Source organism: Neophocaena asiaeorientalis, unplaced genomic scaffold (genome assembly GCF_003031525.2).
Source record: "Neophocaena asiaeorientalis asiaeorientalis breed wild unplaced genomic scaffold, Neophocaena_asiaeorientalis_V1.1 scaffold825, whole genome shotgun sequence".
In the NCBI taxonomy this organism is placed as follows: Eukaryota; Metazoa; Chordata; class Mammalia; order Artiodactyla; family Phocoenidae; genus Neophocaena; species Neophocaena asiaeorientalis.
Window position 1 is genome coordinate 812,554 of NW_020173937.1, and position 16,123 is coordinate 828,676.

At 58.9% G+C, this 16,123-nt stretch overlaps 1 protein-coding gene across 1 annotated transcript in view; it reads right to left on the bottom strand.

The window, feature by feature from the left end:
- MCF2L (MCF.2 cell line derived transforming sequence like) overlaps positions 1-15,893 on the bottom strand; it is an 83,914-nt gene extending 68,021 nt beyond the window's left edge. The window contains exon 1 of the mRNA XM_024752647.1: positions 15,815-15,893. Within this exon, the coding sequence (XP_024608415.1) occupies positions 15,815-15,893 (79 nt within the window). The remainder of the gene's footprint in view (positions 1-15,814) is intronic.
- Between the last annotated feature and the right edge of the window lie 230 nt (positions 15,894-16,123).

A 16,123-nucleotide genomic window follows, 5' to 3' on the forward strand; every position in this document is an offset into this window, starting at 1 on the left:
AAAAAAAAAAGAACCCCCCTGCCAATGCAGGGGACACGGGTTTGTGCCCCGGTCCCGGAGGATCCCACATGCCGTGGAGCAACTGAGCCCGTGTGCCTTAGCTGTTGAGCCTGCGCTCTAGAGCCCGTGAGCCACAACTACTGAGCCCATGTGCCACAGTTGCTGAGCCTGTGTGCCTAGAGTCCATGCTTCACAACAGGAGAGGCCATCGCAATGAGAAGCCTGTGCACCTCAACGAGGAGTGGCGCCCACTCGTCGTAACTGGAGACAGCCCATGCACAGCAACGGAGACCCAACGCAGCCAAAAATAAATAAATTAATAAATAAATTAATTAATTTTTAAAAATCTACAAACAATAAATGCTGGAGAGGGTGTGGAGAAGAGGGAACCCTCCTGCACTGTTGGTGGGAATGTAAATTGATAAAGCCACTGTGGAGAACAGTATGGAGGTTCCTTAAAAAACTAAAACTAGAATTACCATATGACCCAGCAATCCCACTACTGGGCATATACCCTGAGAAAGCCATAATTCAAAAAGAGTCATGCACCCCAATGTTCACTGCAGCTCTATTTACAATAGCCAGGACATGGAAGCAACCTAAGTGTCCATCGACAGATGAATGGATAAAGAAGATGTGGCACATATACACAATGGAATATTACTCAGCCATAAAAAGAAACGAAATTGAGTTATCTGTAGTGAGGTGGATGGACCTAGAGACTGTCATACAGAGTGAAGTAAGTCAGAAAGAGAAAAACAAATACCACATGCTAACACATATATATGTAATCTAAAAAACAAACAAAAAGGTTCTGATGAGCCCAGGGGCAGGGTAGGAATAAAGATGCAGATGTAGAGAATGGACTTGAGGACACGGGAAGGGGGAAGGGTAAGCTGGGACGAAGTGAGAGAGTGGCATGGACATGTATACACTCCCAAATGTGAAATAGATGGCTAGTGGGAAGCAGCCGCATAGCACAGGGAGATCAGCTCGGTGCTCTGTGACCACCTAGAGGGGTGGGATAGGGAGGGTGGGAGGGAGGCTCAAGAGGGAGGGGCTGTGGGGATATATGTACACATATGGCTGATGCACTTTGTTATACAGAAGCTAACGCACCTTGTAAAGCAATTCTACTCCAATAAAGCTGTTAACAAAAGAAGAACTCTCTGAAGCCAACGTGTTTTATTTTAAAACACCATTTACCTTTGTGCTACCGGACATAACTAAACATTACTTAGACGCTGGGCCAACTGTTTTGGGCTCAGAAGAGATGCCTGATTCATGGTGAGGGGGGGTGGGGGGGACCGTGGGAGGGACAGGCAGTCTCGGGGGAGGAGCATGGGGGCCGGACCCGCTAGAGGACAGGGTGGAGCCTGTGCAGGCGCCTGGCCAGGGGCACCGGGGGCCTGAGGGAGCGTCCTGGCCCTGCCTCGGTGCACGGACCGGACGGAAGGGGCTGCAGCCTCCCGCTCCTGTTCCGTCAGTCTCACTGGTCCCGCATGCCCCGCACCAGCCGGCCAGGGAGGGGGCATCTCTGCTGCTGCCCACCCAGCTCGGGTGCCCCAGGGCCGGGGGACAGGATGCAGAGGGGCCGCCGCCCTCAGGTGAGCCAGGCAGACCCGAGTGGAGGCTCCTGCGCTGGGCCGGGGGCTCGGAACCCTCTTCCCTCCTGGGGCCACCCGCAGAGACGCAGGCGAAGCAGGAGGCCTCGCCGCTTCTCCGTGCTCTTTTGTACGTTTTAGATGCGTGTTTTTATATCGCAGAACCACATCCCACAGGTACTGAACCTCCTCTGCTCCCCATACCACACTGGGGAAAGAAAAGCCAGCACAGCACGTAAAGCACATAAAAGCATCTCGCGCCCGGTGAGAAGCAGCCACGCCCACGCAGCAAACAGCCTTCGTGCTGCCAGGCTGTTCGCTGATATCACTCACGCTTCCCGGGAATCACAGCAAACACGGCGGCGCCAGCAGGACCGCGCTGGGCACGCCTCCCCGGGGAAGCTTCCCACCCTCGGTTCACTGCCTACAGCCCCTCGAGACGCAGACTATTGAGAGCAGCCGCCTCTGCCCAACGCCCGCGGCCCTCGGGAGGGCTCGGTCTGGGTGTGCCCCACCTGACGGCGGTCCCGACGGCGCCTCTGCCCTCGTGGCGGACGTTCTCCCACCTCCACGTCCGGGTCTGACGTGCACGGGCGCTGGGCAGCAGCTCTGAGCGACACCTGCTGCCGGTGCGGATACGCCCCCAGCCCGCCTCCCCTGGCCTCTGCTCTTCGCGGCGGAAGCGGAGCTTTCTGAGACTCAGGGCCACATGAGACGCTGAGGTCCCAGGAGCTCGAGTTCCACTTCCCCATGGCCGCTCTGACTCAGTTTTAATTCACCAGCTGAGTATTTTTAGCCAAATGTGGGGAGAAGGGCACCCGCTCTGTGGATGCTACTGTCACGTGAACAGCAGTTCCGAGGGGAATTTGGACATGCAACAAAAGTGAAAACGCCAGAGAATCAAAACAGAAACTGCACTGCCCGGATTAACTTCATGCCTGGCGGGCTCAGGGGGACCTGGGCTGCGTCCTGGGCACTCCCACCCTGCCCAGGGGCTGCAGTGTCCACCCCTCGGTGCCAAAAGTGTTTCCAGAAAGTGCTGGAAGGGGCGGGCGGTAAGAGACTCCATCCCACCCACATGAGACCCAGGCAGAGACCCGGTGGCCCCCCAGGCCTGTGCCCCTAGAACAGGCAGCCCCTCGGCCGTCCTGTCCCCGCTGTCCTCTGGGGAAGGGCCCAGAGAGGCGTGTGGTTAAGAGCGAGCCACCGGTCATGGCGACCCCAGGGTGCCTCCCACAGAGAGGACGGGACTCAGCCCAGAGGAGATCCGGTGGCCAGCGCGTGGCCCGGGTCCTGCCGGGACGGCCCAGGGGGATTCGCCAGCAGTCGCAGCTCCCCGGAAAGCCCGCCACAAAGCAGCTCTGCCACTGAACCGCACTTGACGCACCAGCAGCTGACGTCCAAGTGAGCTGCCAGCTCGTGCCTCTCTGTCACGGGCTCGTCGGTACTGCGTAGCTAACGGCTTTGCTCTGTTCTGCGTTTTGCATGGACCTTCGTCCTTCAAGGGCGCTTGAAGGAGGTCCGGCTGCAGCTCTGACGGGTGTGGTGCTGGCTGCACCAGGCTTGGACTGGCAGAGCTTATGCTATTAGCCAAAGGGAGAGTCGTCTAACGATAACTGGGCGAAGGGCTCACACCCCATCCCCAAGCTGTTCCGAATGCCGAGGGGATGCAGGGTGCACGTGACCCACCAAGACACCCTCCCTTGTCAACACAAGACACCTGCACGTGCCACGTCCATACCGCACAGCCGCTGCCACCACGGCCGGGTCCCTGCCCCGTCCCCTCACGCCTCCGGGGAGTGACCCCAAAGGGCTCACCCTCAGCTACAGAGAGCAGCCAGGAGCAGCAGTCAGAGTAAACGTAGTAGCTTCTCATCTCCTCCGAGGGGATGTGGGCAGCTGCCCGTCTCCCGTGGCTGAGGGGCCACCGCTCCCCGGCAGCTCCCGCCCGCTGAGCTTCGCTCCCTAGAATCTGCCTGCGACCAGCCGGCTTTCTACTTTTGCTTCACGTGGCAGCCAGGACGCACCATCACAGGGCAGCTACCGGCCCGCGGGCCAGCGCTTCCACCACCCCCCGCCCCGCGTGTTTACGCACAGGCTCTGGCCGTGTAGCTGTCCCGGCCTCGGTTCCAGGCATGAGGGACACCTCCGCGGGCGAGGGACATACACCTCCGTGGGCGAGACACCTGTGCTCTCCAGCAGGGACGTGCTCCTCTCCGCCCGGGACTTGCCGGAGGTGCTAATCAGACGATACCCTCCCGTCCCATCTGATAAAGTCCAAGAGGGTGCCACGCTTGTCTCAGGAAGGGGAGGGAGTGCAGACACAGGCACTGCGTCCAAGGCCCCTCGCATCTCTTCCCGGACTTCCATTCAAGGTGTGCATCTCTAAGCTGTGTGGGCGTGAAGCAGCGGCCCCACCTGGGGACCCCCCTTCAGAGCCCAGAGAACGCTGTGCCTCCCGGCTGCCACGGTGGCCCTGCCCCGCCCACCACGGGGATGGCGGGAAGGCTCCCCTCCCCCAGTGCTCAGAGACGACGGTGGGCAGAGCCCCCAAACCCCAGCCAGCAGGTGCCAGCGAGGCTCCCTGTTGCGCAGTGGATGGAGCCCCGGCCGCGCAGACCACGGGGCCTGGGGCAGGTGGCTGGCGGGGGGCCTGCAGCCCCAGGGCTCCTTGGGCCGAGACCCCGCCAAGACCCAGACGCCTGAACACCCCACTCTGTGTCCTCCTTGGATCTGGGGAAATCTGGGAGCTTGGAGCAGGAGGCCAGAGGACGGGCTTCAACCAAGTTGCCTGAAATTCAAAGTAATAAAAATATGAACCACCGCCAGATTTCCTCAGGCTGTGAAGCGCCTCCTTACCCACAGTGGTGCGGCCTGCAGGGAGACACCTCAAGGCGAGTCTTTCCTCCGAGAAAGCACTGTGACTAAAGCGGCACGTCCTCTCTGTCCTTACAGCTCCCATCGGCTCTCAGCCGTGTGCTCCAAGAAGCCAAACGTAATGACCGCGGCGAGGGTAAGTGCCCGCAGCTTCCTCTAACTCCCACAAAGATGAAAACCAGGTTCACAGTGTAAAACCCGAGTGGGAAAGACCCAAAGCATCAGGGCTGAGCGTTGACGGTACTTTCCCAAATTCGTGCCCACTTGCAGCTACTCTAAGGAAACTGGGCCTTCTCGGGCACCTCACCGCCCACTTCTGGCCTCGGCACAGACCTGGGCCTCCACCTCCCAGGCCCACGGGAACGGCAGCTCCGCGGCCTGTGGCCTGGTGTCCTGAGGCAGTTTCGGCCCAAGTCAGATCCCACTTCACACAGGCTCTCCTGGAACAACAGGGGGAGGGGCCCAGGCAAAGGCTGGAACCACACTGATGCCTCAGCCGACTCTGAAAGGGCCTCGCCGACATTTAGTGCTGTTTTCAACATTTTCAGGTGCATCGATTTTCCAAAGGAAAGAAAACGTTCCGAAGACGCCACCTACTGACTGCTCCAATGCCCCTAGTGCACGCAGACGAGCGACTGCTTTCCTCCAGAATTCCTTCCAGAAGGGCCTATTTTTTGGGCACGTGACCTTGCATTTAAACATTTCCCCTTTTTGCATCAGCTGCCAGGAAGCTCAAGGGAAAATTCTGCGCTCACTTGCAGTGATCAGCTCACCCATGCGCCTAAGGTGGGTTTATCTGCTTTTTTAAAAATCAGTCCTGGTTCTGTGCAAAACTGTCCGTGACAACCTGGAACACGTTCCTATAAAGAACTGTCAATTCTGAGGGAAACAGTTGGCTTTCCTGCTCGTTGGGACTCAGTCCCAAATGTCCCAGAGCAGAGTGGACCCTCCTCCCCACTGCTCGAGGGCCCACTGCAGGAAGTGTTCTGCTTCTGAAAGGGTGGCAGCTCCTTGTAGGAACAGAGCAGAGGCGACAATCAGGTAGCTGCCCCTGACTTCCCCTTCGTGAACTGATAATGTCCACGCTGGCGATCAAAGGACCACAGCCTCACAGCCACACTTTCTCCTGCACCCTCACCTTGCAGCGGGAAGTCTGACCTGTTCATCCCCTAACTTGAAGGTGCTTCTTTCCACACTCCCCCCAGGGAAACGGCTGAGGTGTCTGGGAAGGTCTGTCCATGGGACGCAGAGGCCAGCCTGACCTAGACATGTGCATGGATGGGTTTGCAAGGAAGGAACCAGGGCAAACTCACAGGCAGGAAGGAAAGCTGCGGCCAGACTGCTTCTATGGGAGCAGGAAAAAGTGATGCTGTGGGGACCCAAGAGCTTGGGCACTGCTCCTGCAGGACAAGGAAACTCATCCCAGAAAGGCCAGGCCAGACAGGGCGGGGTGTGGGGAGCAGACGGACAGAGCGGGAGGTGGAGGCTGCATGGAACCACACTGACCAGGGGCCACGTGTGTCACAGAGCAGGTAACTGCCCACCGTCCACGCTGGGTCCTCATGACCAACAGGCAGAGCACGGAACAAAGGCATCTAATGTGCTGACCAGGAAAAGAGAAGCTGCTCCGGTCACAGGGCCCCCTTTCCCCAGATCTCCGATGGTCACAGCCACCCCTGCTCCACAGAGAGAGGACCCTCGGGGCCCCACTTCATAGCATAGGGCCCCTGGAGCCCCAGATCCACTGCCCCGACGTACACCTGGAGAGTGGGGGGCAGACTCAGGCCCCACCCTTCCCCCCCCGGGCGTCAGGACAACAATTCAGTCCTTCTGGGGTTGGGGGTCCTGGGTGCCACCCTAAAAGCCACGGCACACATCCCCAGGGCCAGGGCTCGTCCGGTCAGGCTACTCGGGGACCCTGCCGCCCGGGTGGAGTGCCCAGCCCACCGCGGGCTTGGGAGGGAGACAGGAGAAGGTCTGACGGAGTACTCACACCCCTGTGTGCACCGGGCCAGGTGGGGGCCCATGCAGCCCCTGGTGACGGCCCCTCGCGCTGAGTTTAGGGCAGGAGTCAGCAGACCTGGTGAACGGCCTTGCGTCGTGGGTGCTGACGGGGCTGAGCCCAGAACGACGGCCACGGAGCCGGCAGCGTGAGGCTGAGTCCAGCTCCACCGGGGCCACGCGCGCAGCTCCGTCCAGTCGGGGCGCCCTGCCCCCTCTCTCGGTGCCCCCCAGCACCAGGCAGCTGTCCGACACTCCCCAAAAAGGAGAGGACCGTGGGCCGAGCCACAGAGGGGCCGGCTCTGACCTGTTGTTTCTGATGCCGCACGTTGCAGACACACGGGCGTCTGTCCTGGGAAGCGATCCCAGCCTCATGGCTGCGCGGAGCGTGCCTTGGTCAGCACCCCCCCCCTCCGCCCTCCAGGTCCCCGAAGGAGGAAGGGGCCCCCTGCCGAAGGAGCAGAGCAGGGAGACGGGGCTCTTTTCTCCAAGTCAGCCCCGTGGAAGCCCCACTCCTGGGGCAGTCAGCCAGAAAAACCATCCTTCGAGACCCACGAGGGTTTGTCCTGCGCTGTCTGGCTGAGCCTTTCCCAGCCAGAGCCCGGGGCCCTCAGGACAGAGGACAAAGTGAACCAGATAAGAGCCGCACCCCAGCCTCAGTCAAGGCTGCCCAACACAGCTTTTCTATTCCAGCCTTTCTCCGAAAAGTCCTGTGAGTGGCACACACTTCTTAGGTGAAAGAAATATACAGGGAGCCGCCCGCCCGCCAAGGGACCCAGGCGCTGGTTCCCACGCCCCGTGACCAGCGCCACCCGTCCCGCCTCACCGGGCTGTGGGCACCGTGAGGCCGCCCGACGCCTCCAGCACTGCAGCAGGGGAAGCGGGCAGAGCCAGCGCCCGGGGGGGCCCCGGGACGCGCCCCTCTCGGCCATCGTGTCGTCTCCCCACCGGGGACACAGTGGCGGCAGCGGCGGCAGCGGGTCTTCAGGACGGGCTCACTCGAGGGCTGCCCCGCAGGGCTCCGTCGGGGACACTCACTCGAAAGCCGAGCCGACTCCGGGACGTGGAGCGGGGGTGCCGGGCGTGGGCTGCGCGCTGCGCGCTGCGCTGGGACAAGGCCCCGGGTGACCTCGGGTCTACCGTGCACGTCCAGGCCACGGTCCCCACACCGCCCGGCACCGCCAGGCCACTCGGGCAGCTGCCCACCGGGGGGCCTGGCTGCAGGGCGCAGGACTCGTCAGGGAAGGGCTCTGCTGTGGGCGAGGAGAGGCTCAGCTGTCTACTTGCAAGTCCTGGGCGTTTCCTTCCTTGGGGGTGGGGAGTGGTGGCGGAGCTCCCAGCCTCAGGGGCTGCTAGAGCCAAAGCCCCTTCCAAGCTCAGGAAGCCTCACGTCCAAACAAACAACGTGGCAGGAGGGCCTCAGGGGACACGGCCCGGGCTCTCTTGAAATAAACCGGCAGTTCCGCCCCCTGTCACTCCTGCAGCTCGGCTAGGGAGAGGAAACCCTAACGCTGCTTTGTTTGGTGAGCAACACTTTCCACACAGAGACGCTGAGCCGCCCCTCGGCCAAGGCCCCGAGCAGGCCGCCCGGGACCGTCCCGGGACGCCTGTGCTGCGGGCCGGCGGCCGGGCACCCTGGGCGTGGCAGAGCCCTGCACGCAGGTCCGTGCCGATTACGCCGTGTGACACCGAGGCTCCCCGGGCTCCGGGCGCTTACTAGATGCTCAAGGTCGCAGGGTGGGCGGGGGGAGCACCTGGGTGCCCTTCCCAGAGCCCGGGTGACAGGGCTGCACCATGACGCCTTGGTTCACCCTCCTCCCACGAGCGCTCCCGACACGACACGACACCCAAGCCGGAGCAGATGCCGTCCACGCTTGCGTTTTCACACCGGCTTCCGAGAGAGGCTGGCCCGGCACATGATCCAGAGGAAACAGATGGTGCGTTTGATGTGGCACGTCCGGGACAGAGGCTCCTTCCCGCAACCAGGGTGCAGCGCCTTGGGAACAGCCACGTGGAACGTGGTCCCTACCGGGATCCGCAGCGAGCCGTCGCCCTGGGCTGTGTCCCTCCCCGTGCGTGCGGCTCGCACAGAGAACCCTGAACGCTGGGGGTCGGGCCGGTGAGTCAGAACTCGCCCCCACGCACCGGTGCAGACGGTTTATGACCCAGTACGGTCTTCCCACCCAGTGGCCGGGGTTAATCCACTTTCTCCCAAATATCTAATTGCTTTAAAGATGTTACTAATTAAACCCTTTTCCAGAAGTCTGCTCTGCGCTGGGGCCTCACTCACAAACCGCTGGTTTCTCTGTCTCGCACGTTTGCAGCCTCGGGTGTCAGAGCATCCTGAGACCGCGGGATTTTACCAGCACCTGGCGGGTGCTTCCTCCCCAAGACCCCGGGAAAGCGTCACAAAGACTCCTGAGAGCCAGGGCTCCTGGGAGGGCGCTGGCCGGGTAAGCTGAAGGCCATTCACGAAGCGGACTCACTTCTCTGGACCCAGGGGTGTATTTCATACAACATGGCCTCAAGTTACTAGGAAATTCCATAAATGGCATGGCTTTTGGCAGTAAAAGAGCCTTTAATCCTGCCAGGGGAGCAGGGAGTCACTCAGTGCAGCTCTGATGCCAAGTGAGACACTGGGTGATTGAAAATTCAACCCTCCGGGGGCGGGACGCAGGTGGGAGCACCACGCTCCGAACTGAGGTGCAAAAAGTGTGCCCCTCGCCCTTCTTGGGATACCGCGTACAGAGGGCAGCCCGTGGCTCACACGTGGAGTCAGTGGATTCCCATGAAGCCGTCGCACCGGTGAGCACACGTGCACCCGAGGAGCCCCTGCCCCGCGAAGCATGGACAAGCCTGGCCCTACCGCCCACTTCATCCCTCCCTGGGTTTTTCCTCGACCTGGTGCCTGGTGCCCCTGTTGCACTGGGTCGGGGGGAGAGGGGATTCATTTTGGCTGTGTGGTCTCGGGTCCAGTGAGCACTGAGGTCCACAGGCGGCCACACACCTGACGAGCCCTCCTCGGGCTCAGCCCCATGACCTGGCACCGCTCTCGGCCACAACCTGTGGTCCCATCTAGTGACGGTTCCTGAGGCAGCCGCGCAGCCAGTCCCTCCTAAGTTGTCCCGTGTTCAGGAGGGGCATCGAGTAGGGATGCTTTCTGTCATTTCCAGGCACATGTCTTCCCTCTAACAAAGAAAGTTCTGGGAGCTGGGCGATCAAGGTAACCTGTAAGACTTGCTATGGTTCTAAAACTCAGAGGCTTCTGTAACCTAGGAATAAAACCATGTGTGGAGAAACAGGCCATACAGAGTCTGGAACTAGTTACTCTTAAAAACGAGCTTCTTAAATGATATGCTTAATTGCTTTAAATAAAGGGTACGTCACAACTGACTGACCAATCATGACAACATCTGGAGATGATGCCCAAGGCGTATGACTTTAGAAATCTTTTAAAACACAGATAACAGATGACAAGGTGATTCAGGCCCTTTCTAAGCTGTGTGTGCAAAACTCTTTCTTTCTTTTCTTTTCTTTTTGGCTGCAGCATGCACAATCTTAGTTCCCTGACCAGGGATCGGACCTGTGCCCCCTGCAGTGGAATCGTGGAATGCTGGCCACTGGACCGCCAGGGAATTCCCACAAAAATCAAAGACACGGATTGGGTCGTGGCTGGGTCACATTTTACATAAGGGTCTTCCCCGTGCTGGGGACAAGCACGCAGCCCGTGAACTGCTCAGGTTCTAACAGTGATCACGTTTAGTGACAGCTGTGTCTGAGGACTGTTCCCGGCGAAGCTTCCGGATCCGGACAGAACCTCGCAGTAACACTCCATGTGGTGGACATACTCGCCCTGCTCGCCCGGCCTTGGTTCTGCTCCCTAAGCATCCGGTGAGTGAATGAATGAAAGTGTCCACAGGAATGAGTGATCCTGTCCACACTAAGGGTGTGGTTTCAGATGAGAAGACAGTAAAAACTTCAGTCCTCCAGAATTGATGGAGGCATAGTTATAAAACTGATAAACCACGGAGACCTACCGTCTATGTGCATTCGACTGCTTTCCACATTTTGTTATCATTTAAGTATCAAATGACACGTTCCCCTTCTGAAGGATTCAGGAATCGAACAGTAGAAAATTTTGTCCTTAAAGACAAAGCACCCTTACAAAAGTGAAGTCGTATGGGAGGCGTTAGTTCACCGTCCCTAATATCTCGTCCAAGATGTCATCATCCGGTGACATTTTGATACCAGTTCTTCCCTTTGCTGAAGTAAGTACCACGGCCACGCCGATGACAACAAGCATGAGGAACTGGTCAAGCTTTGAGGCTGGGACTCATTTCTTTCACACTACGAATAACGGAATAAAGCAAAAACCCAGCGCATTCGTTGAAACCCCAGTTGAGACACATAAGAGGCACTTAGCTCGAAAGCTGAGAAAGAACCATCGGCTCTTTTGTATTCTCAACTTTAAATTTTCTGGGAAGTCTCCTCCCCGGAGTTCGACTTCCTCTCGTACGTGTGCATCTGTGGGGTCTGAGCTGGGGAAAGGGGCCTGGGCCCCGGACTCGCAGGTGTGTGTCTTCTGCATACCTGCCCCGCCTGGGTCATCGGCCCCGGCCCCCTGAGCCAACTCCCACTCCCCCGGGGCACTTCCTTTTCCTTCTCACTCGCCTGGAGAATCCCCACCTTTCATTACTGGGATGTTAGTCAAATGACGTAGTTAATAACGTGAATAGAGGCCAGGGCGTGGCCAGCCGAGGCCCAGCTCTGCACAGGGCAAGGGGGTGTGAGGCTGAAGGGAGCTTCTTAATTACATGCTGACCTCTCCTTGGTAAGATATAATTCTTCCTTTTATTAAAACACAAGATTTGGACAATCATTTGCTCAGATCTTAAGTCCTGTAGAGGAGCACACGATTTCTTTGACTCATTAACTGCCCATGTTTGGTCTGTTTATGTATGGGGAAAAAGCAAACGCCAAAGATGAAAAACCAAACACCTAACAAAGAGGTATTAAGTGAATCCTCAGAGTTTTCCACCCACCAGAGAAGAAAGAACCAGGTTCCAGCTGCCGATCAGCCGGGGGGCGCTCACCCCAAGATCCCCCTGCGTCCTCATCTCCCGGGTTCACTCCCTGAAGCAACCCAGGAGAAGCACAACTTCCCCAGGAAGAGGACAGTCCCCACATCTCGAGGAGACGCGAAGCCTGGCGCTTCTGGAACCTCAGAGGCGGTACCTGGCAAATCAGAAAGACAACCCTGCTCAGTCCCGGGGAGGAAACCGGGGTTGCACCAAGCATCTCGAGACAGAGGACAGCTGCAAGGGCGGGTGACCAAGGCACGTTCACGAAACTTCAGCAAACGCTGCCCTCAGCACCACTTACTGCTTCGCCAGTGTGTGGAAGCTCTTCCGATAAAGCCATTGTTTCCACTTTACAAAGCTGAGAAGGGCTGTGCTCCCATCTGTCATCCCGAGCAAGCCCCTAGGATCTGTCATCCCGAGCAAGCCCCTAGGAAGTGTTACGAGGGGGCGGGGAGAGGTGACCGCCCTCCTCGCAGCACTGATGGTAGGGGAGGGGGGCCGGGCCGCCTCACTGGCTGTAGGACTCAGGCTGGTACAGAGAAAAGGCAGCTCAGCCCCAGCGATGCCAACCACAGGGCGTGGGCACCAGTCGGGGGTCCGGAGGAAGGAGTGAGCGTCACCAGGGACCCTGGACACAGAAGAGCCACCACAAGCCCTGCCACGCAGAAGGGAGGAAGTCCCCTGCCCAGGCAGGCACATCCTGGAGGGACCAGGCACGACCAGGGCAGAGCCCGCCTCGGGCCAGAAGTGGGTGCGCCAGGGGCGGAGGTGGCAGTCCTGAGCTGGAGCCAGGCTGTCCCAGGTGGGGCGGGAGTGCAGGGGGGCGGCAGGACCACAACGACCAGCCGCAGAGCCGAACGGTTTCCTTAGGAACAACCCAGCGCACAGCGGACTCCACGGGGTGCAGGCCGCACGGGCGAGGACAGGCTGTGGCTGCAGCGGCCCCTCCCCTGGGCCGTCAGTCTCCTGCACGTCCTCTCCACCCAACGGTGTCTGTTTTCCCTACAAAGAGACGGCTCAGGTCAGGCCTGGCACAAAGCTACATCCGCTTCCCTCTGTCGGGGCTCTCTAGGGAGCTCAGAGATAGGAACCCTACAAAGCCTCACTTCTTGCAAACTGAGGACACGGCTGTGGGACGCCTGGGTCCTTAAAGGGAACAGGTCAGACACGTGAACACCATGTACTCAGGTGCTGCTAAAACGATGGTGCTGGGACAGCATCCCTGCCCCCAACAGGCCGAGTTAGCAGCTGGGACAGCAGTTGCATTTAGCTTCTTGCCTTGTGGTTGAAGGTGGTGTAAAAGATGAGATGATGGGACCGAAAGGGCAGAAAGGAAGATGTCTGGATAAAGAGTAAGGGTCCCGGGGCTGAACGGCCTCACTGCTTACGTCCTGATGCAAACCAATGATTTGTTCCTTCAACATGCAAAGAGCTAGGAGTTGTTAGCCCTCATCAGGAGACATGAAAACTCTGAAATGTGGTAGAGCTTCTATCTTTACTGTCTTGTGTGCAACCTCGTCCATGGGTCCATCCGTCCGTCCGTCCACCCACCCACCCATCCATCCTTATCCATCCGTGTGTCCGTCCGTCCACCCACCCATCCATCCTTATCTGTCCGTGTGTCCGTCCATCCACCCACCCATCCATCCTTATCCATCCGTGTCCGTCCATCCACCCACCCATCCATCCTTATCCGTCCGTGTGTCCGTCCGTCCACCCACCATCCATCCTTATCCATCCGTGTGTCCGTCCGTCCACCCACGACAGAAGATGGCACTTCGCTCAAGGGCAATCAGTGGAGAAGGTGGCACTAGATTTGAAGACGTTTCTACTAAGTGTTTCTCCAGTTTTGCTTCCTGGACCAGTACCTTCAACGTCACCTGAGAACTTAAAATGCAAATTCTCAGGCCCCTGACTTCCTGAATCAGAAACTCTAGGGGTGGCCCCGGAACCTGAGATGATTCCCTCCAGAAGATCCAGACGCTCCGGTTGGGCAAATGTTACAAGGACTCGATCCATTAGCATCCCTGCCTCAAATGTTTCGTACTTTGTCACCACTTACTGCAAATCTAGGGAGAAAACCAAAACAATGAAAATGCTGGAAGAGGAGCCCAATCACATGGAAGGGAGTCCTGGCCCTGTGACTAAAGATTGAGTTCGAGAGTCCAGAGAATTTAAATTCTCAAGGTCAACAGGCTCACAGGCCACAGGGGTGGCAAGCATCCGCCTCCCTCACAGGCGGACTAGCCGGATGATGACTGTCCTGGAGGACACGGGGCCACGATAACCCTGCAGCTGAAATCAGGGGGCGGCCCGTCCGCACAGCAGGCGAGAGAAGACGCTGCCAGCCCGGGGTAGGGGCTCGGAGGGTCCAGCTCCGGGCAGGGAGCTGCCACCCAGCCCCGGGAGAGCTCAGGGCACCCGAGCCTCCGCTCCGAAGCCCCTCCCCTGAATCGCGACGGCAGCATCCAGGTGACCTCTGTGGCCTCCAGACAGAGCCGTTCTGCGACGGACGGGGCTTCCTCCGAGGAAGTGCTCGGGATACAGACCTGAGCTGGCAGGGGGTTTACAGTGACCTATATCCCTGTTCCCACAAGAGCACGTGTAACCCACCCACGCTCGGCGGGGGGCACCGTGTCGACACCGCATGACACACGCCTGGCGCCATGTCTCACAGCCTCCATCCGGCGGCACCGCCCCATTGCAGGAGTGAAAAGGCGGCGTTAGTGGGAGGGAAGCAGGTCTCTGCTAACCAAGCCCGATGGGGTGTTCCTAAGGCCAGCATCTGCTGACCTGGATTTTCAAGAGTCTTGGTGAGACTGGAGCCTGGAGCACAGGTGTGTCAAAGGACACACCTAGAGAGCTGCTGTTTAGAGCGAGGCGATGGTCCCCCAGGGCCCGGCTCGCAGCATGACTCGGGGGGCGGTCAGCACCTCCCCGCTCTGGGCATGAGGCCTTTTCACAATTCTAAGTGCACAGGCGTCTCCCGAGCTCACCAAGAAGCCTGCATCCCTGAAACGCAGGGATGACATCACTCTTGGGAACAGTTCCCGCTGGCTCCGTAATCCCAGCTCCAGCCCAGTGCAGAGGGCACCTGGAACCCAGTCCCGTGCCCTTCACCTCAGCTGCACGCCACATCCTGTACCCAGCGAAACGCGACTTGCCTGTCAGGAAAAGGGGTCCCTTCCTAAGAATAAGGGGCCACGTGGCACAAAATGGCTTTATTTGCTTTTGACCCATTTACAATAAATCCAGTAGCTTTAATCACAAAAATCACCATTAAAAACAATGTCTCCCAAAGTCTCGGTTAGACCATCACATACAGTGTGTTTACACCGACTTAGTCATTGCTTTGCTCTCCAAATCTTTGGGTCCCGCGCTTATAAGAGAGGGGTGGGGGGATACCATGCCCCACACCAAGTAACCTAATCTCTCAGGAAAGCATTATTCAGACAACGAGGCCACGGTCTGTAACAACGCAGGGCGACGTCAGGCAAAAGGCTGGCGACTCACTGTTAATAATACCCGCTTATTTCCCACTCATTCAAGGAAAACGAGCCCAGGCCGATGTGCCCCTGCACACGCAGCAGGAAGGCTCAGAAGTGACCGCCTGAAAGCAGCGCCCAGCGCGGCCTGCGCAGGGCTCTCCTGAATCCAAACGACCCCCTGGGAACTTGTCCTCAAAGCTAATCGTGAGTCATCCTTTACTCGGGGCAGAAAACGAGCATCGAGTCAAGCTGTGCCCCGCTCCACAGCCACACCGCGTTCCAACATCTGTCTTAGGTTCGCGTCATATTTGGTGGAGAGAAGAACTACCTGACCGACCAGCTTCCCCCTCCTCAAGACGAGCCTCTGACGCTCCGCCAGCCCTACACCAGCTCCAAACGCCCGGGCTCACGTTATTTTCAGGCCACAAACACATACGCTTTCTCCATTGCGACTGTAGCCATGAAGCCGAAATGCGGGTTGAGTGAGCAGATTTCAGACCACGGCTCCACCTACAAACCTGGGGTCTCCCAGAAAGCCCGCCACCAATCTGCAATTCGGTCCCCCTTCCCAGGCGGAATAAAATCGGGCTGACCGGCCACGGAGCCTATCAGCTGCCAGACCAAAGCCGTCCTTCTGCTGTCCTGTTACCTCAGCTTGGAAGAAGAAATGCAGGCTGTTACAGAAAACCCAGCCGCATCTCCCTAGATTCGGCACATGATGTCAAGCTCAAGAACGGGCTTCAGGGCCAGCGGCTCCGCCTACCAGTGCGCTTGGAAACCGCATTCAGTCTCTGCACCATTTCCTCCAGGGCCATCTCGTCATTTCTCAGCCAGAACCTCATCCTGAGACCGAGCAGAAGGGTCCCGCAGCCCTGCTTTCCTCTGCACCAGAGGTGCTTTATGGGCGGGGTAGGCGGTGGGGAGGGGGCCGGCAGCGCCGCCTTCCCGGGATTGGTCCCCGAGCCCCGCCAAGGAGGCGCGCCCTGCGCGGGGTGCGGGGAGCTGCTCGGCGGAAGCGGAAGCGGTGCGCGCCCCGCGTCTCCCCGCGGCCACCTGGGAGCCCCGCGAGTGC